This window comes from Hyperolius riggenbachi, chromosome 6 (assembly GCF_040937935.1).
Source record: "Hyperolius riggenbachi isolate aHypRig1 chromosome 6, aHypRig1.pri, whole genome shotgun sequence".
In the NCBI taxonomy this organism is placed as follows: Eukaryota; Metazoa; Chordata; class Amphibia; order Anura; family Hyperoliidae; genus Hyperolius; species Hyperolius riggenbachi.
In genome coordinates, this window is record NC_090651.1 from 239,581,145 (window position 1) to 239,597,322 (window position 16,178).

The window sequence follows — 16,178 nt, forward strand, 5'->3', positions numbered from 1 at the left end:
CCCCATCCCTGGAGCTATTCAAATCCAGACTGAAAAGCCACCTGTTTAGCCTGGCATTTCCAGACAAAATTCTTCCTCTGTACCACGATGGTCGGAGCCATGCTTATGCGCTTTGAGTCCCATGGGAGAAAAGCGCTTTACAAATGTTGTTTGTTGTTGTTGTTGTTATTGCTGCTAGCCAACTGTCATCTTAATTGTATGGGTACATTGCATATTTAATTATTGATAAAAATGTCATACATTGCTCTGTGGAGCGCGGCAACATACTGGTATGGTGGCCACTATCTGGAGAAGGTTTGGAGACCAAGCAAGCAGACCCATCACACCTTTGCGGTAAAGAAAATCGTGGTGCTGTCCGCTGTATCTCAGCTTGACTTGTTGCAGTATTCTGCTGCTGGCCTTTCCACCATCATTTTCCAAGCACTAGTCTTGCGATACTAAGCAGGGTTCTCATAGGACAAGACACAGAACATTTTATATCACACTTTTCTCCTGGTGGGCTCAAAGAGCCAGAGCTGCAGCCTCCGTGACCAAGAATTTAAAGGGGTTCTTCCGCGAATGATGAAAAAAATAAAAAGTGGTTTATGCATAAACTAAAAAACATTCTTCTAAAATAGTGCAAAAAGTTTTTTAAAAAAATGAATGCTTTCCTCACTACAACATGTAATATAAACAGTGACGACTGACGGATTGGGAGGCTAATCCATTTAATAGGGGTGTTTTTTTTTTTACTTGCATTTCACAAACAGAAGTCCTGCCTACGTAGTTTTCAGTTAAGGATAACGGCTGATCTATGTATATGCTTCTTGTATTCACTCACAGAGAAAGGAGCCCCCTCCTTCTCCTCCCTGCAGGAACAGCTAAGCGCAGATGCCGGTGTTCCGACGTTTTGAGTTCGTCATGTGTTTACAGCTGCCCAGCAACCAGACCCGGCCTCTGTGCAGAATAGTTTGTATCTTCTCCCAGCGAGTCAGTCCCCTTATCTTATCTCTGCCAGGAGAACTAAGAGTTCAATAAGGGGACACACTACAGCTGATAGCAGAAGACTCTCTGGGAGAAGACACAAACTATTCTGCACAGATGCCCGGTCTGGTTGCTGGGCAACTATGTAAACACATGACGAAGTCACTGAATTGTTGCCGGCATCTGCGCTTAGCCATTCCTGCAGGGAGGAGGAGGGGGGTCTTTTCTCTGTGAGTGAATACAAGAAGCATATACATAGGAGATCAGCCGTTATCGCTGTAACTGCAACTCCTAACAGCAATTGATTACACAACTGAAAACTAAGTAGGCAGGACTTCTGTTTGTGAAATGCAAGTAAAAAAAAAAACACCCCTATCAAATGGATTAGCCTCCCAATCCGTCATTTGTCACTGTTTATATTACATGTTGTATTGAGGAAAGCATTCATTTTTTTGAAAAACTTTTTGCACTATTTTAGAAGGATATTTAATAGTTTATGCATAAACCACTTTTTATTTTTTTCATCATTCGCGGAAGAACCCCTTTAACTTGATTTAAATCAGTAGCTGATAGCCCTTTCACATGAGAAATCTTTTCCTTTTCACAAACGGATCAGGGGGCTCTGTATGGCTGATATTGTGGGGAAACCCCTCCCAAAGTGTGATATCAGGACCATGGTCCTGACAGTTTCCTGTCTGTGAACCTCATTGCATTGTGGGAAATTACAGCTGTTTACAGCTGGGTCCAACTGCCAAAAAAGCAAGCAGCATCTCCTTCCACTGACATCACCTGCCAGCAGTAAAAATGTCACCATGTGATAAATGTCAGAATGTAAATCAGGGAGAGGAAAGATGTTACAATTGGCAAACTCTGACTAAATCATTTATACATAATTATTGTAAAAATGAAGCACTTTTTTTATTACATTATTTTCACTGGAGTTCCTCTTTAAGGCACACTTCACTGATGACCAGGAACATTAGGGAGCCTTGCCCAAAGACTCCTTACTGTTCTATGCACTGGCTTGAGCCGGGATTCTTCTTTGTTAAAGGGATCAAATCCCACATCAAAGGCAACAGCCTTACCAGTACGCTATCCAGCTGACCCTCACAATGATTCTTCAAACATACCGTATATTGCAAAACAAAGGCTAGACTTATTTAGTAATTTGTGTAACAACATTTTAGCTTTACCTCCATGCTGGGAATACACGATGAGTTTTTTTGGCAGATTTACTGGCCGATCGATTTTTCGATCGATTTCCATTCACTTCTATGAGAAAATCGATCAGAAAAATGATCAAAATCAGATTAGACTTGTCGGAAATTATCTATCGAGCCATTTGTCTGTCAAAAAACGTATTGTGTATTCCCAGCATCAGATTGTGGGGGGGTCAGATTATTACAAATTCACAATAGGCTTCTTTTTCGAGGTTGGATGGCTTGGGTATGGTTTAAATAATGTAACGTAAATGGATAAAAGTTTCTCCCTTTTGTATCAAAATTAGCTATTGCGTTTGCAAAAATGATTAGCACCTCATTAACTATCTGTACTTTATAAATGTAAACTCTGGAGAGAACCCTCTTATTTATAAAGCAATAAGAAGTACAGCTGAGTATTTCAGCTATCCACAACATATCTCCAATATGCATCTGGCAGCATCTGGAGGAGGAGGAGATTATGAAGTAGTACTGTCCAAATGTATGTTCTGGTGGACTTGGACTTCAATCACAGTATTTCCTGTATAGAAGTGCCAAATTCGTTCTTTATTACTTTCACATGTTACGTGTTTTCTGTAGTTTGTATGCACATAAATAATTGGTTCATGCATCCTTAAAATACTTAATGTACAACTGAAGTGAGAGATATATGGAGGCCGCCATGTTTATTTCCTTTTTAACAATACCATTTGCCTGGCAGCCCTGTTGATCTGTTCGGCTGCAGAAGTATCTGAATAACACTAGAAATAATCATGCAGCTAATCTGGTCACATATGACAATAAAGTTAGAAACACCCAATCTGCTTATACATGTTCAGGGTTTACAGCTAAAACTGTTAGAGGCAGAGGATCAGCAGCATAATCAGGCAACTGGTATTGCTTAAAGCAGCCGGGACAGCCATACTATCCCAGGAAAAAAACACATACAGTATATAAGTAGATAAATACTTGTTCTACTTGCATAACCATTGTATTGTACTGTCCATGTTTTGATTTCAGTGAATTTTATATAGTAAGTATAGAGAAAACTGTTTCAGTCATTTTCTATCTTTACTGCCTCTGACTGAAGCTAATCCTGATGTAATTTCCTCCCTTACTCTTTTTTTTTTTCCCTCCTAGAAACTGCACTGCCATATCTAGCTTGCTTTATAAACACGCGTGAGCATAGCATAGATTGTATTTCAGCGGCTTCTGCAGAAGGCTGAGGTGTATTTCCCTTTTCAGCCCACTGTCACACTGAACAGCCCTCAGCCAATCCGTGAGGAGCAGGAATGTGGGAGGGGAGATAACCAGCTTCCTTCTCCCCAGCAATGATAAGATTTATTACAGCAGAAACATTTATGATTGTATTGGGATGCTTGCAATGCAGACTGCATGTAGACAACATAATAAACATAAAGCAGTGTGTAAATGGAATTTGATTTTGTAGCTGACAATCCCGCTTTAAAGAAAACCTGCAACGAAAAAACCTACCCTGGAGGGTACTCACCTCAGGTGGGGGAAGACTCCGGATCCTATTGAGGCTTCCCCCGTCGTCCTCGGTCCCACAGCAGCGGCAATAAAACTCCCCGAATAGCGGGAATGTAAATATTTACCTTCCCGGCTCCAGTGCAGGCGCAGTATCGGCTCTACGCCTCGGAGATAGGCGGAAATAGCCGATCACTGCCGGGCCGCTCTACTGCGCAAGTCTCCTGCGCCTGCGCAGTAGAGCGGACCCGACAGAGATTGGCTATTTTCGCCTATTACTGTGCGGAGAGCCGCAACAGCGCTCCCGTTGGAGCCAGGAAAGGTAAATAAATCAGCGCTTGTCGAGGGAGGATTCCGGGACACTTCGGGGGAGCCAGCGCTGGACTGCCTGCAGCTACAGGGGTGGGGGAAGCCTCATTGGAACCCTAAGGCTTCCCCCTCCCGAGGTGAGTACCCACCAGGGTACTTGTTGTTGTTACAGGTTCTCTTTAAAAGGAGATAAATATGGTAGCCTCCATATCCCTCTCGCTTCCGTTGTCCTTTAATATGGATACAATCAAGCTGGCAACATCTATTAATTGGAGCAATCTCAGCAGCGGACCACAACTCACTTCTGTGTTCTAATGTGGGACTATATATGGATTTTTTTTTCTCTAAAAAGAGACAGTATTTTTTATTTTTATTTTTACTAACGTGGTTAAAAAGTGATAATGGTTACAGGACTTAATTGGGCTTTGACACAAGTACTGTACATTGTTTATTTGGCACTGTGCTAACCTGTGCTCAGTGCACAGAAAGGAACTAGACTCACTACGTGACAAGTACATTTGCCAGGTCATTCCCAGGTGCGCAGAAGTTGAAGTGAGGATTATGTCAGGTTCCTGCAGACACAACAGTATGCTCCACTGGTAATGTTGCCAGTCTGGTCACGTTTTCTGACATTACATTTCCCTTTAAATCATGTATTGGGAGTTTACTAATACATTTTTTACTTAGCAATGTAGTCTGGAGTTTGCCTTCAAATATTATTTATTTTAGATCTGTGCTGGATGTTTATTACTATTTCTATCATATGATGTAGCTTGCTTTTACATGTGCATTTTTATGGGTCATCCTCATTGGAATTCCTTTGTTCTTTCAGTTGTTTTCTCTGGCAAGTTGTAAAAAAATGAATCTTGATCTTTTCTGTTGGTTTGTTTTTCTGCTGAAGTCTTTTTCATGACATTTAATATGTGTGATGTCTCTTCCTGTTTGTACAGATTATTTAGTCTACAAGCTGGAGGCGCAGGAGGCTCTGAACAAAGAGAAGGTAAGCTGGACCTGCAGAGGGGCCACTGCACATGATGCTGGCGTGCAATGGGGAGTGGGTTGCAGATAAAGGTGACAAGCATACTAACTATCTGTCCATTCCTGAAGCACCTGGAGACAAAGCTGTAATATATAGCCATGCAGGAGGAGCCCTCTACATTTAAGATCATTTAACCTAAACCAGATGTGCTTTCAAAACCTTCTAAATTGACACTGTGAGTGTTTTCCTGGCATCTGGAGATGTTTTGTCCATAGTAAAGTGCACCTGTAACAAATCCGTTCAACAGAGACTGAGCATGAGAGAAAAATAATAGGAAAAGCAGTTCTCTTCAGTGAAACCGGTTTGTGTTAACAGTCAGTACAGACATGCACACTATTGCGCGAATATGTAAATTCCAACTTTCTTAGAAAGGCTGAGCTTGCCCAAACGTCCAAGCCCCTTAAAGGGACTCCGAGCAGTGCAGAAACTATGGAAAGATGCACATAATTTTAAAGCTCTCTTTCTCCTCTTTCCAATGATATATATAAACCGCCACCCTACGCCTTTTAGTTTTCGCTATTTTCGCGATTGAAATTGCCGCGGCTGCGATTTCGATTGCAAAAATAGAGAAAACTAAAAGGCGTAGGGCGACGATTTAGGTGTCGTCAGAAAGAGGAGAAAGAGAGCTTTAAAATGATATCCATCTTTCCATAGTTATATTGTATTACACAGGGCGACTTTTTGTCAAAGTCAGCAGCTGCATTCAGCAGAATGGAGCTGCTGACACTGGGGAAAGTGTCGTCCTGTGTAATACACTGTAACTATGGCTTGATGGATATCATTTTAAAGCTCTCTTTCTCCTCTTTCTGACAACACCTAAATCGTTGCCCTACGCCTTTTAGTTTTCTCTATTGTCGCGATCGAAATCGCGGCCGCGGCAATTTCATTTGCGAAAATAGCAAAAACTAAAAGACGTAGGGTGGTGGTTTATATATCATTGGAAAGAGGAGAACGAGAGCTTTAAAATGATATGCATCTTTCCATAGTTTCTGCACTGCTCGGAGTCCCTTTAAAGTGAAGGGAAAAAAACTAGTTTTCTGCCTGTATTGCTGATCCTCAGACTGTAATGTGTCCACATTCCTCAGCTGGAATAAGTATGCAGATCATGTGCTTTGGTTTTCATGGTCTGCATGCTTGTTTCAGGCTAACGACTCAGAGCGTATTATATTCAGAAGATCGACATTACAGCCAGGCAACTAACGTGTTCAGAAAGAGGTCATCTGCATTGACAGCCTCCATATTTTTCTCATCGGTTTAAAGCAGAATTCTAAGGATTTAAAAGTTGTCCCATCTCTCCCCTCATCTTCTAAAAGTCTTCTTTGATGCAAGTTTAGAGTAGTAATAAGAAATCTCCAGTCTTCTCCCGGAACCACACGTCAGTTCCTGGGCTCTCCTCCTCCAAGTAGATCTCCAGGCTCCTCTGCACTGCCATGGGGCTGTCAGCCCTTGCTTTGCTCTCTTCCTGTAGTACTCTGTGCTGTGGGTGATTGGCAGGCCTGGGCAAGACCCACCCATTGTCTAAGGTAGGTTGAAGTCATGTTTCACCTTCAGATAGGAGGGGACATAATATGGAAGTGCTGGATGGTCATCATGTCACCACAGTGTAAAGACAGGGATTTAGGCAATAAGAGGATTTTTTATTCACTATCATGTCATGGAGATATCTTGAGGGTCCAAGTTGGCTTAATTTCAAAGCTCAAGAGGTCAACTTGCTTTGCTTCCTATCACCTTGATTTCAGCAGCAGTCTGTTTCTTTTAAACTGCTAAATGTTTTGACTTGAAGTTTCACCGAAGGAAATCTGAGGCTTTGTAAGGATATGATGAATAAACAGTTTGTACTTCCCAGGTTTGTAACTAGGTTTCTGAAAACATCGGACAAGCCTAAAGCTGAGTACACACAAGATTACCATCAGTTAGTGGTGGAAGCTGTACAGACATGTCGTTGGCCAACAGGCTAGCGACTAGGTGTTTGTTGAAGGGGACAGGAACAACAAGAAGGACATATAAGGAGGGGAAAACAACAGTGTCGGACAGCGCACGGGGGAAGGGGGGTAGGGGGCGATCAACATATACACTCTAGATTCTCATCAAAGATGGTCTTTAGGGCCCCCCTGACCTATCACTGTAATGCCTCCCTGCTGGCCCATCACTGTAATGCCTCCCTGCTGGCCCATCACTGTAATGCCTCCCTGCTGGCCCATCACTGTAATGCCTCCCTGCTGACCCATCACTGTAGTGCCCTCCTGCTGGCCCATCACTGTATAGTGATGCTCCATAATTAGAACTGATTCATAGATTCTGGCAGGGCTGCCACCAGTGGTGTCCGCAAAAATACTGGTGTTTACCATCATAGCTGAGACACCGGGGATGTTCGTATAAAATGACTGGTGTATGGAGCCTTGAATTATTTGGTGTATTTTATTCATTTCGTTTTTTTTGTTTCTGTTACAGCAAGATTCTATGAATCGATTTGGGGCTCTTGGCTCACAGCACAAGATTCTTAAGGTAATAACAGAATGGCGTATAGCTGAAACCGTTCTGAAAGATCAGGCTGATAGAATAATGCAGGTTGTGTGGATATTCCTTTGTAAACTGATAATGAGTGTCAGCCTGGAAAAATTACATTATTTTCACTTCATTTAAAGTGTAACTGTACTATGTTCTATATCTACAAAGAAATGAGAACCCCTGCATATAAACAGGGATACTTTTAGTCTTGTGTACTGAGCTGCAAGTTTGGCCTTTCTGAGGAAATACAGCAGTAAGTTTGAATGCTCCATGGTCGGGGCGACGTCCACTGCTGGGTAGTGCCCACTGTTGGCTCAGGGGCTTAAAACAATTGTGCTAACATCAGTCAGATGGTTCTTGAGTGGTAAATAATGAAGAAAGTAGGCAAGATTCCCCCCCCCCCCCCCTTCTCCAGCAATCATTTGGTGGTTGGGATATTCAGTAGGAAGTAGGTTGTAGCTTTCAGCTCGGACCCTTGGGGTGGAGTGTGTGGCTCTTACAGATTAGCCTATTTATATTTCTGTGTATTGTGCAGATTCTGTTACACATTGAGGTCAGAGGTTGTGTCATTTGAATCTCTGCCCATTGGTGCCTCTTTCTTCTTTGAAGCCGAACCGCTGGTTTGGTGTAGCGGTTAGTGATGATGTCATTGCTATTTTAAATTACAGGTAGCTAGTAACCCTTCTTTCTTCATTTAATGAAATGTTTTATTTGGAATTTCATAATACAGTTTGACAGATTTTATTGTTAATATAATATTTCATGAGTTTAGGCATCATCTGGATGTAATTGCTGCCACACTGTAGTAAAGATAATTTCCCTAGCTCTTGTTAGGGCTTGCTTTACTGTGGCAATTGTTACTCCTTGGATAAAGTTGTCCTATTTATTTAGTATTTATATAGTGTTGATATATTCTACAGAGCTTTACACAGTACTGTATATAATTTAGTTACTAACTGTCCCTCAGAGGGGCTCTGATACTACCATAGCCATATGTCCATCATGGTCTAAGGCCAATTTTCAGAAAGCCATTTAAGTTATCTATATGTTTTCGAATGTGGGAGGAACGCATAGACACAGGGAAACCTACAAACCTCATGCAGATCATGTCCTAGCGTACATTCTAATGAGGGGCCCAGTGCTGTAAGGCAAGAGTACTATACTTTCCACTAGAGATCCATGCTTAATTTCTCCTTCTGGTTGTAGCAGTGGTCAGACTTTTAGATTAGGTAAGCTGTGTACTACAAACTTCAAAAGTAAGTAGAGGATAGAGGGGCCTGGTTTGCTGTGGACCATGAAGTCCCAAAGAGTCGCAACTAAATAGCAACTGAACAACAACAAAATAATGGTTTTCCTGCTACAGCAGTGGTCCCTTCCTTAGTCTGACAGTGACTGCAGCCCCTGACTAAGTATATGCTAATTGTTGATATGGTGAGTCCTTGGCTCTAGTAGTGGCCTCTCTCTGGTTGTAGCAGTGTTTAGCTTCTTGGTTTGTTTATTTGTTGCTTCCTGGCAGTAGCAGTGATCAGACCTTGTGCTAGGTTGGGCTGACAGTGACCATGTCTGTAGCAATCTAGTGAGTTTTACTCCTGAGTAGTACAAACACAGCAGATAATACCACTGCTCACACCGCTTGAAAGTCATTCACTAGGGAGTGGACCAGTCCATACCTAGATCTACCAAGAGTGCAAGGATGCACTCAGCCTATAGGCCTTTTTCCAGTGCTTGCAACTTGGACTTAGGCCCTTAGGTCGAAACGTTGTGTGCATTTTGTGCTATGATATTTTGAATAAAGCAAGCTACAATTGCAAAAATATAGGTGAAAACCTAGTCCTTGTTGTTTTACTACAGTACTCCTCATTATTACCGAGAAACAAACTTTTTTTGTCAAAATAGTAAAAATTGCCACACTCAATATCTTTTATTTGCTAAGTGCAGATGGAATTTTCTTGCTGGTTGTTCATACCTATTTTGTAGTGCACATTATAAAATAACAATCTTTTTAATATAAGCATTCTAGTTCCCTAGATGTAGAAGTGTTTAGTCTGTAGATCTAGGCATGGTTGCTCTCTGGTTGTACCCATGCTGGGTCTACATTACTCAATTCCTAGGTCTAGCAATAGCGGTTACTTGCCTTCTGTAGCCATAGTCTTATCCTGACTATTTAATTTGTCATCCCTTAGACAAACTCAAAGAATGGTCAATACAGACTAATAATTCCAGCTCACATGCAAATTTAACACAAATTGAATACAGTTAGTGATACCCGTGTTGTGTCCTTAGCAGTAGTCAGTCTTTAGTTTACTGGTTGTGAATCTTCAGCAATAATGCTGGGCTGTCCCTGTGTCCAGTGGTAGTTTTAAGAATAAAGATGGTAGATCCTTTGAATCAAATGATATGGTCTTCCTTTTTCCCTGTGATTGAAATTCAACTCTTATTAATTAAACTTGTTTCTTGCCCCTATGCTACTTCCAGCTCCCAGGTTTCGCTCTCTTCTGTCCTTCCTGCAGAAAATAGCATGCCTCCAGCCCTTAGCTGTAGATGTTTACATCCTAGAGACCAGAAGCTCTGTACAAGCAGCTATGTAGTTGCCTGTTAGACACCGGAAATGAGTGGACAGAATCTGACTAGGTGCCAGGTCAGAGTGTTCTTGCTCATTAATAGTATATTCACAAAATCTTCGTTTTTAATAAGTTTCCAGGAACAAAAAGAAAATCAGTTTGTAATGAATTTGCGAATGGCTTTCACCTTCCGTTACCTTGTTATTTTGTAAAAGCTCACGTTCTCTGTGGACCTTCTGTCTGTTTCTAACTACAAAATCCTATAGCATTCTCGCTGCATCAAGAGAATAAATGGCACAGAGAACAGCGTATTCCCCCACTGATTTTATAAACTCAAATATGTCGGAAGGAAGAAAAGTCTTTTTTACTTCGCTGTCCGACAGACTGGTACATTTATTGGAAAGATTATGTTGTTGCCTTTTTCTATTGTTAACAGGAATGGCAACTCTTCATTCAACAAAATCAAAGCTTTATTTGTAGGATGGAGAGAGAGAAATTTCTTTTTTTTATAGAACAACCTGTGCTTTTTTTGAATGTGCATAATTGCATGTCTGCTTTTTATTTCTGACTAAACAAATGTGTAGTTGTACTTTTTGAGTCGTGTTTTGTCATTTAAATAAGCTTTAAAGTCCCTTTTTTCGAAAGTTTAAAAAAAGGAATTTCTGAAGTTAGAAAATATTGCAAAGATGCCATAGTAACCCGTCTTCAAGTGTGACTCCACTTTAAAAAAAGTAAGTCCTGACCAGATCAGTCATATGTAAGGCAAGCAATTTGATGAATTGTATTACACAGACCTACCCAAAGCAGGCACAGGGTTGGGTGAGGGAACACCTTGGCAAAACACACAAGACAGCGAGACAACGGGAGCCCAGTAGCGCAGTATGTTTCTTGGTTTTTCAGAGGGAGGACGTACAGTAAGATATACAGTATATGTACTCACAAAGGTGGGTTGCATGAGGGACAACCAACCACGTGAAGCAGGGAGAGAACACAAGCCCGTCTCCACTCGGGTGCCTCCAGGAATGGCTGGATGCAAGATGGTCACACTCTTGGAAAAAGAAGGTACTAGTACTACCAGTGGCTATCGGCCACTGTAGACTTCTACTTCCTACCCTATCTGGAGGAAGGGGGAGGTGGAGCTAGCACAACGGGGTAAAGAGGTGCACAGGATCGGATAAAACTAGGTTAAAAACACTACAAATATAAGACTGCAGCGCTAGTTAGCACAATGTTCTATAGAAGATAGGCTGCAAAGAGAGATGGGATAGTGCTTCTTAGCCCATCAATAGTAAAACCAAAAAGAAGAAAACTCCTGCGCCTTCACAATGTAATGCTTTAATACTGCATAAAATAAATTAAAATACCACTAAAAAAAAATGTATACAAATTTTTAGTGGTATTTCAAAAAAATTTTTTAGTGGTGTTTTAATTTATTTTACGGTAATTTATTTTATGCTGTATTAAAGCATTAAATTTGTGAAGGCGCAGGCATTTTCTTCTTCTTTTAGGTTAAAAACACATAAGATTGAAAAAATAGAGGTGGGCTTGCCTCTCAGGACGACACAGTAATAACATTACTTTTAACGGTGTAGTCCTGAGTGGTAAGCTACCTCTATTTATTTATTTTTTTATTTTATGTGTTTTTAACCTAGTTTTATCCGATCCTGGGCGCCTCCTTTACCCCTGTTGTGCTACCCAGAGCAGGATCATCCACAGGGCAACCTAAGCAAGTGCCTGGGGCTTTTTTGCCACCTTCTCTTACCTTCTCTCCTACCTCAGATTACCAAAAAGGCAGCGGCAAAAAACAAAGCTACTAACTTGCCTTGGGCCCCTTTTCATCTTAATCCTTCAGTGGACCTACCTGTAGCAGCTGACTATTGGATGGACTGCTGTTATTTTGAGGCTGAAAATAGCAAGTGGGAATTGAGTACAGAAAATAGGACATCTCTACAGACCAGCCTCCAACATTCCTGTAATTTAAAATGATCCTTTGCTGTGTAATTATTGAGTACCTGCAGTGAACCTAGAGACAATGCCATGCCCGATATGTTCTAACACTACTATAACTGGGTGTGAAATATAACTAGGGTGATGAATTGCTCAGTGATAAAGTGCTGCATTAAATCTCCTTGGCGGTAATCCTGAGTCAGGCTCAAAGTAAAAGTAAAAAGTTGCTGGGAGCGGTAATCCCAGGGAGGTGAGTAAGTGCAGGGGCTGCAGCAGATCTCGCTACAGTATATCTTTTTCCTGGTTTTAGGGTCTATAAGCATTAAAGGGACACTTAAGTCAAACAAAAAAAATGAGTTTTACTCACCTAGGGCTTCCAATAGCCCCCTGCAGCTGTCCGGTGCCCTCGCCGTCTCCCTCCGATCCTCCTGGCCCCGCCGGCAGCCACTTCCTGTTTCGATGACAGGAGCTGACAGGCTGGGGACGCGAGCGATTCTTCGCGTTGCTGGCCACAATACCGCCATCTACGCTGCTATAGCATAAATCATCTGCCATATAGCAGCATAGAGGGTGCTAATGTGTCTGGGAACGCGAAGAATCACTCGCGTCCCCAGCCTGTCAGCTCCTGTCACCGAAACAGGAAGTGGCTGCCGGCGGGGCCAGGAGGATCGGAGGGAGACGGCGAGGGCACCGGACAGCTGCAGGGGGCTATTGGAAGCCCTAGGTGAGTAAAACTCATTTTTTTTGTTTGACTTAAGTGTCCCTTTAAGCACATAAAAAAATTATACCGCTTTTAGACACTAAAATTAGGAAAAAAATTATACCGCCAGGGAGTTTGAATGTTAACATTTAATAAATGCGAAATAATAAAGTGCATATTATTATTTGTATTGCAGTGTCATTTTCTACAGTGCTTTATAGACTACACTGAATAATTCATATTACTAACGCCCCTTTTACATTGGAGGCGGAAGGGGACAAAATCGCCACCTGCCAGCCGCTATGGTGCACCAGCCAGACGCTTGCTCATGCTTGCTCACACACTGGCAGTTGAGAGGCGGCCACCACTTGAAGTCTTATCTGAACACATTGACCCATATGCAATTCACTTTTTCTTCTGAGTTAACTCCTTGGAGATAATTTTCAGATTCTCTTTATAATGACTTTTAAGCATTTTACAAATTGAAAAAGTACCTAAAAGTTGATGAAAAAGTACTATCAAAATTCCTTTGAGTATTTCCTTGCTTGCTGGTGGTTTAAAGGGCATTTTATGGCAAGGTGTGAAAATATCACCTAGGAGAAAACTCAGGAGAAAAAGTCAATTGCATACGGGCCATTCTGTTTTTTCTTTTTGCTGAAGGCCAACCACACCACATGTCAAATGCTGACAAGTGTGGGGTTACACCCACTGCTACACAGCCCAACAAGGCTCACAGTTCATGGAGCTCAGCTGTCTTTAGTTTTGTGCATGGGATTGGGCGGCGTTTAAACTACACTGCATAATGTGTAGGCAGCCACAAATGTGGTATAGTTTTTAACTATGACCGATCCCAGAACTGGATAAAAACGTTTTGGAATTTTCTTCCCGGTATTTATTTTTGTAGCGGTTTCTTCATTTGCATTTTTTTAAGGAATTTTTATTTTATGCATGTTTTATGTAGATTTTTATTTTATTTATGGATGTACTGTATCCCCAAGAAATACCCAATCTAAAGTGAAAGGAATACAAAGGCTTCCATCTTTATTCCCTTATAAACCATGCCAGTTGCCTGGCTGTCATTCTGGGCTTCAGGTTTTAGTAGTCTTGAGGCACACATCTGCAAGAAGCATGCAGCCAGTGGAGTCAGAGCAGAGTCAAAGCATCTGATCTGCATGCTCATTCTGGGCCAGTGACTTAGGGTGCCTGAAAGAATACCTTAGTGCACAAAAAAAATTAAAACCGGGAGGAGCAGGATTCTGTAGTGGGCTCTCCGAATGCCCACTGTGGCCGGGAGCGCACTGCACAGGCGCACTACATAGTTGTGATATAGTGCGCCTACGCAGAGCAGGCGCGCAAGCAAGAATGCACATCACCGGGAAGGGCCTGTGCAGTCCGCTGTGACCAGGAAGTAAGTTTGGGGACTGGTACACGGTAAAGAAGGGGGACGGAGGAAAACGGCGGTAGTAGTAGGCATGAGGAGAGCCCGACTACACATGCCTGCACCCCCCCCCCCTCCTCATTTATTTTTAATTTTTTTCGTGTGCGCTAAGGTATTTTTGAAGCTATTTTTTTTCACTTAAACTGGCCATACAGTTTTATTGTCATTGGACACCTACCTCTGCATGCCTGTGGTGCCATTAAAGGCTCCCCCTGTTGGCCACAGTCCATCAGTATAGTCCCAGCTTGGTCAAATGAAGGGAGCGGGAAGGGAGGCATTTTAGCTGCAATGGGATGCTTGCAAGATGCTCATTGTTGCCTAAAGCATTTCCACTTCCCTGCAGCTGCACTCCCAAGTATGTACTATGCTGTGACCATGCCTTAGTGCCAGGGGAATGCACACGTTACATGTACACGCCACAAGGACTTCCGGGGTCATGGCCATCTTTAATGAAATTTGCACTTGATTTTTACAAATTAAAAAACAAAAACAAAAAATACATCCTGGTCCAGAGGGTGAGCAGCTTTAGGTAATATTTTATTTTTGTGTTTTTTTTTTCTAACTCCCAGGTTTGCTTTAAAGCATTAGAGGTGGAGCATCAGAACATAAGTCAGGCAACTGGCATTGTTTATTAGAGAATAAAAATGTCAGCCTCCATATTCCTGAAGCATATTCAATGCACTGTACCTTCTTCAGTGATCCATCCCAATATCCCAACAGACATTCCTATATCCGGTGTGAATTGGCCCAAAGAAAGCATGGGTTGGATGTACAGATCTGTTGATTGTTGCCACCCACTCCTAAAGACAGTCTGGCAGCAGACCTGGGGCCATATGCATTTTGTTTCTCCTAGTAGAGAATTTTTCATCATTGATTTAGAATAACTTTTCATCCCTTTGTGATGGAAAAAGCATCAAAAATAGGTGAAAAAGTACTGTCAAAATTATTTAGAGTATTTATTTATTTTTATTTTTTTGCTGGTGGATTAAAAGGAGTTTTTTGAATGCATCACCTAGGAGAAAACTCGAGAAAAAGTTAATTGCATATGGGCCCTGGTGTGCGGAGCAGTGCTTTTCAGCGCTGCTAAATTTGGGCGCAGCCGGCGCCGCCATAGATTATAATGGGAATCAGTCTATAGCGGCGCTCAGTGAGTAACGTCGGCACCGTCAGAAGACTGAGCCGAAATTGCTTAAAAAGCACAATAATTCGGCCTCCAGCAATAGCTGAAAGCCGAATTATATCATTCCCCCCACTATCCATGGCGGCCTGGAGGGGGAATAGTAATTAACGTGGCCCAGACTTGTGCAGCAGCAGCATCAGCCATATACCGGCTGTATCCTGCGCCCAAGTCTACCGGCGCTGATTTCATATGTATGCCCAGTGCGAGCCGATCCTAAAGGGGCCTACAAGTTGATGTGCATCTTTTGCTATTTCTGGCATTTAACTTCATTGATAAGCCCCTTCTGCCATTTCTCATAAATTACTTTGACTTCCCTTCCATTTTAATTTAGACCCAGAATGATGAGATGAAGAAGCAGTTTTCTGACTTACAAGTGGAGCACAGCAGTTTAAAGCTGGAACACCGGAAATCCTTAGAGCAGCACAACCAGCAACTGTCCCAACTCCTGCAACAGAAAGATAATGAGATTCTCAGCCTGCAAAGTGAGTAACAGTAAGCTTCAATTTCTAAGACCTCAAAGCAGACCAATATAGAGGGTAGTAAATGGTTTGTCATAAGCGGCTTCACTAAATTGCAAGTCAACAGAGAATAATCTAGCGAGTGTACAATGCTTATGCCCGATTTGGCCGGTTTTCTGTGTCTGCAGTATCTCCACCCTCTATATATCGTACAGTGCTGTGAAATGTGTTTGAGCTTTAGAAATAAAATCTAGTAATAACAACACTTTTTGGGGCAAACAAGACTTCAGGTTATTTTTGCCTGAGGGTGTTAAGCACACATCTGGTCACTGAAATGTGTAAGAATAGCTTTCTGAATAATTTATACAGCGCCATCATCTTCTGCGGC

The 16,178-nt window shown here is 42.0% G+C and overlaps 1 protein-coding gene across 3 annotated transcripts in view; it reads left to right on the plus strand.

Annotated features, from left to right (window-relative positions):
• Positions 1–16,178, plus strand: part of LOC137521396 (Golgi integral membrane protein 4-like) — a 212,441-nt gene that overhangs the window by 73,395 nt on the left and 122,868 nt on the right. For all 3 annotated transcript variants that reach the window (XM_068240577.1, XM_068240579.1, XM_068240578.1), the window contains exons 3-5: positions 4,910–4,959; positions 7,450–7,503; positions 15,664–15,814. In XM_068240577.1, the coding sequence (XP_068096678.1) occupies positions 4,910–4,959; positions 7,450–7,503; positions 15,664–15,814 (255 nt within the window). The remainder of the gene's footprint in view (positions 1–4,909; positions 4,960–7,449; positions 7,504–15,663; positions 15,815–16,178) is intronic.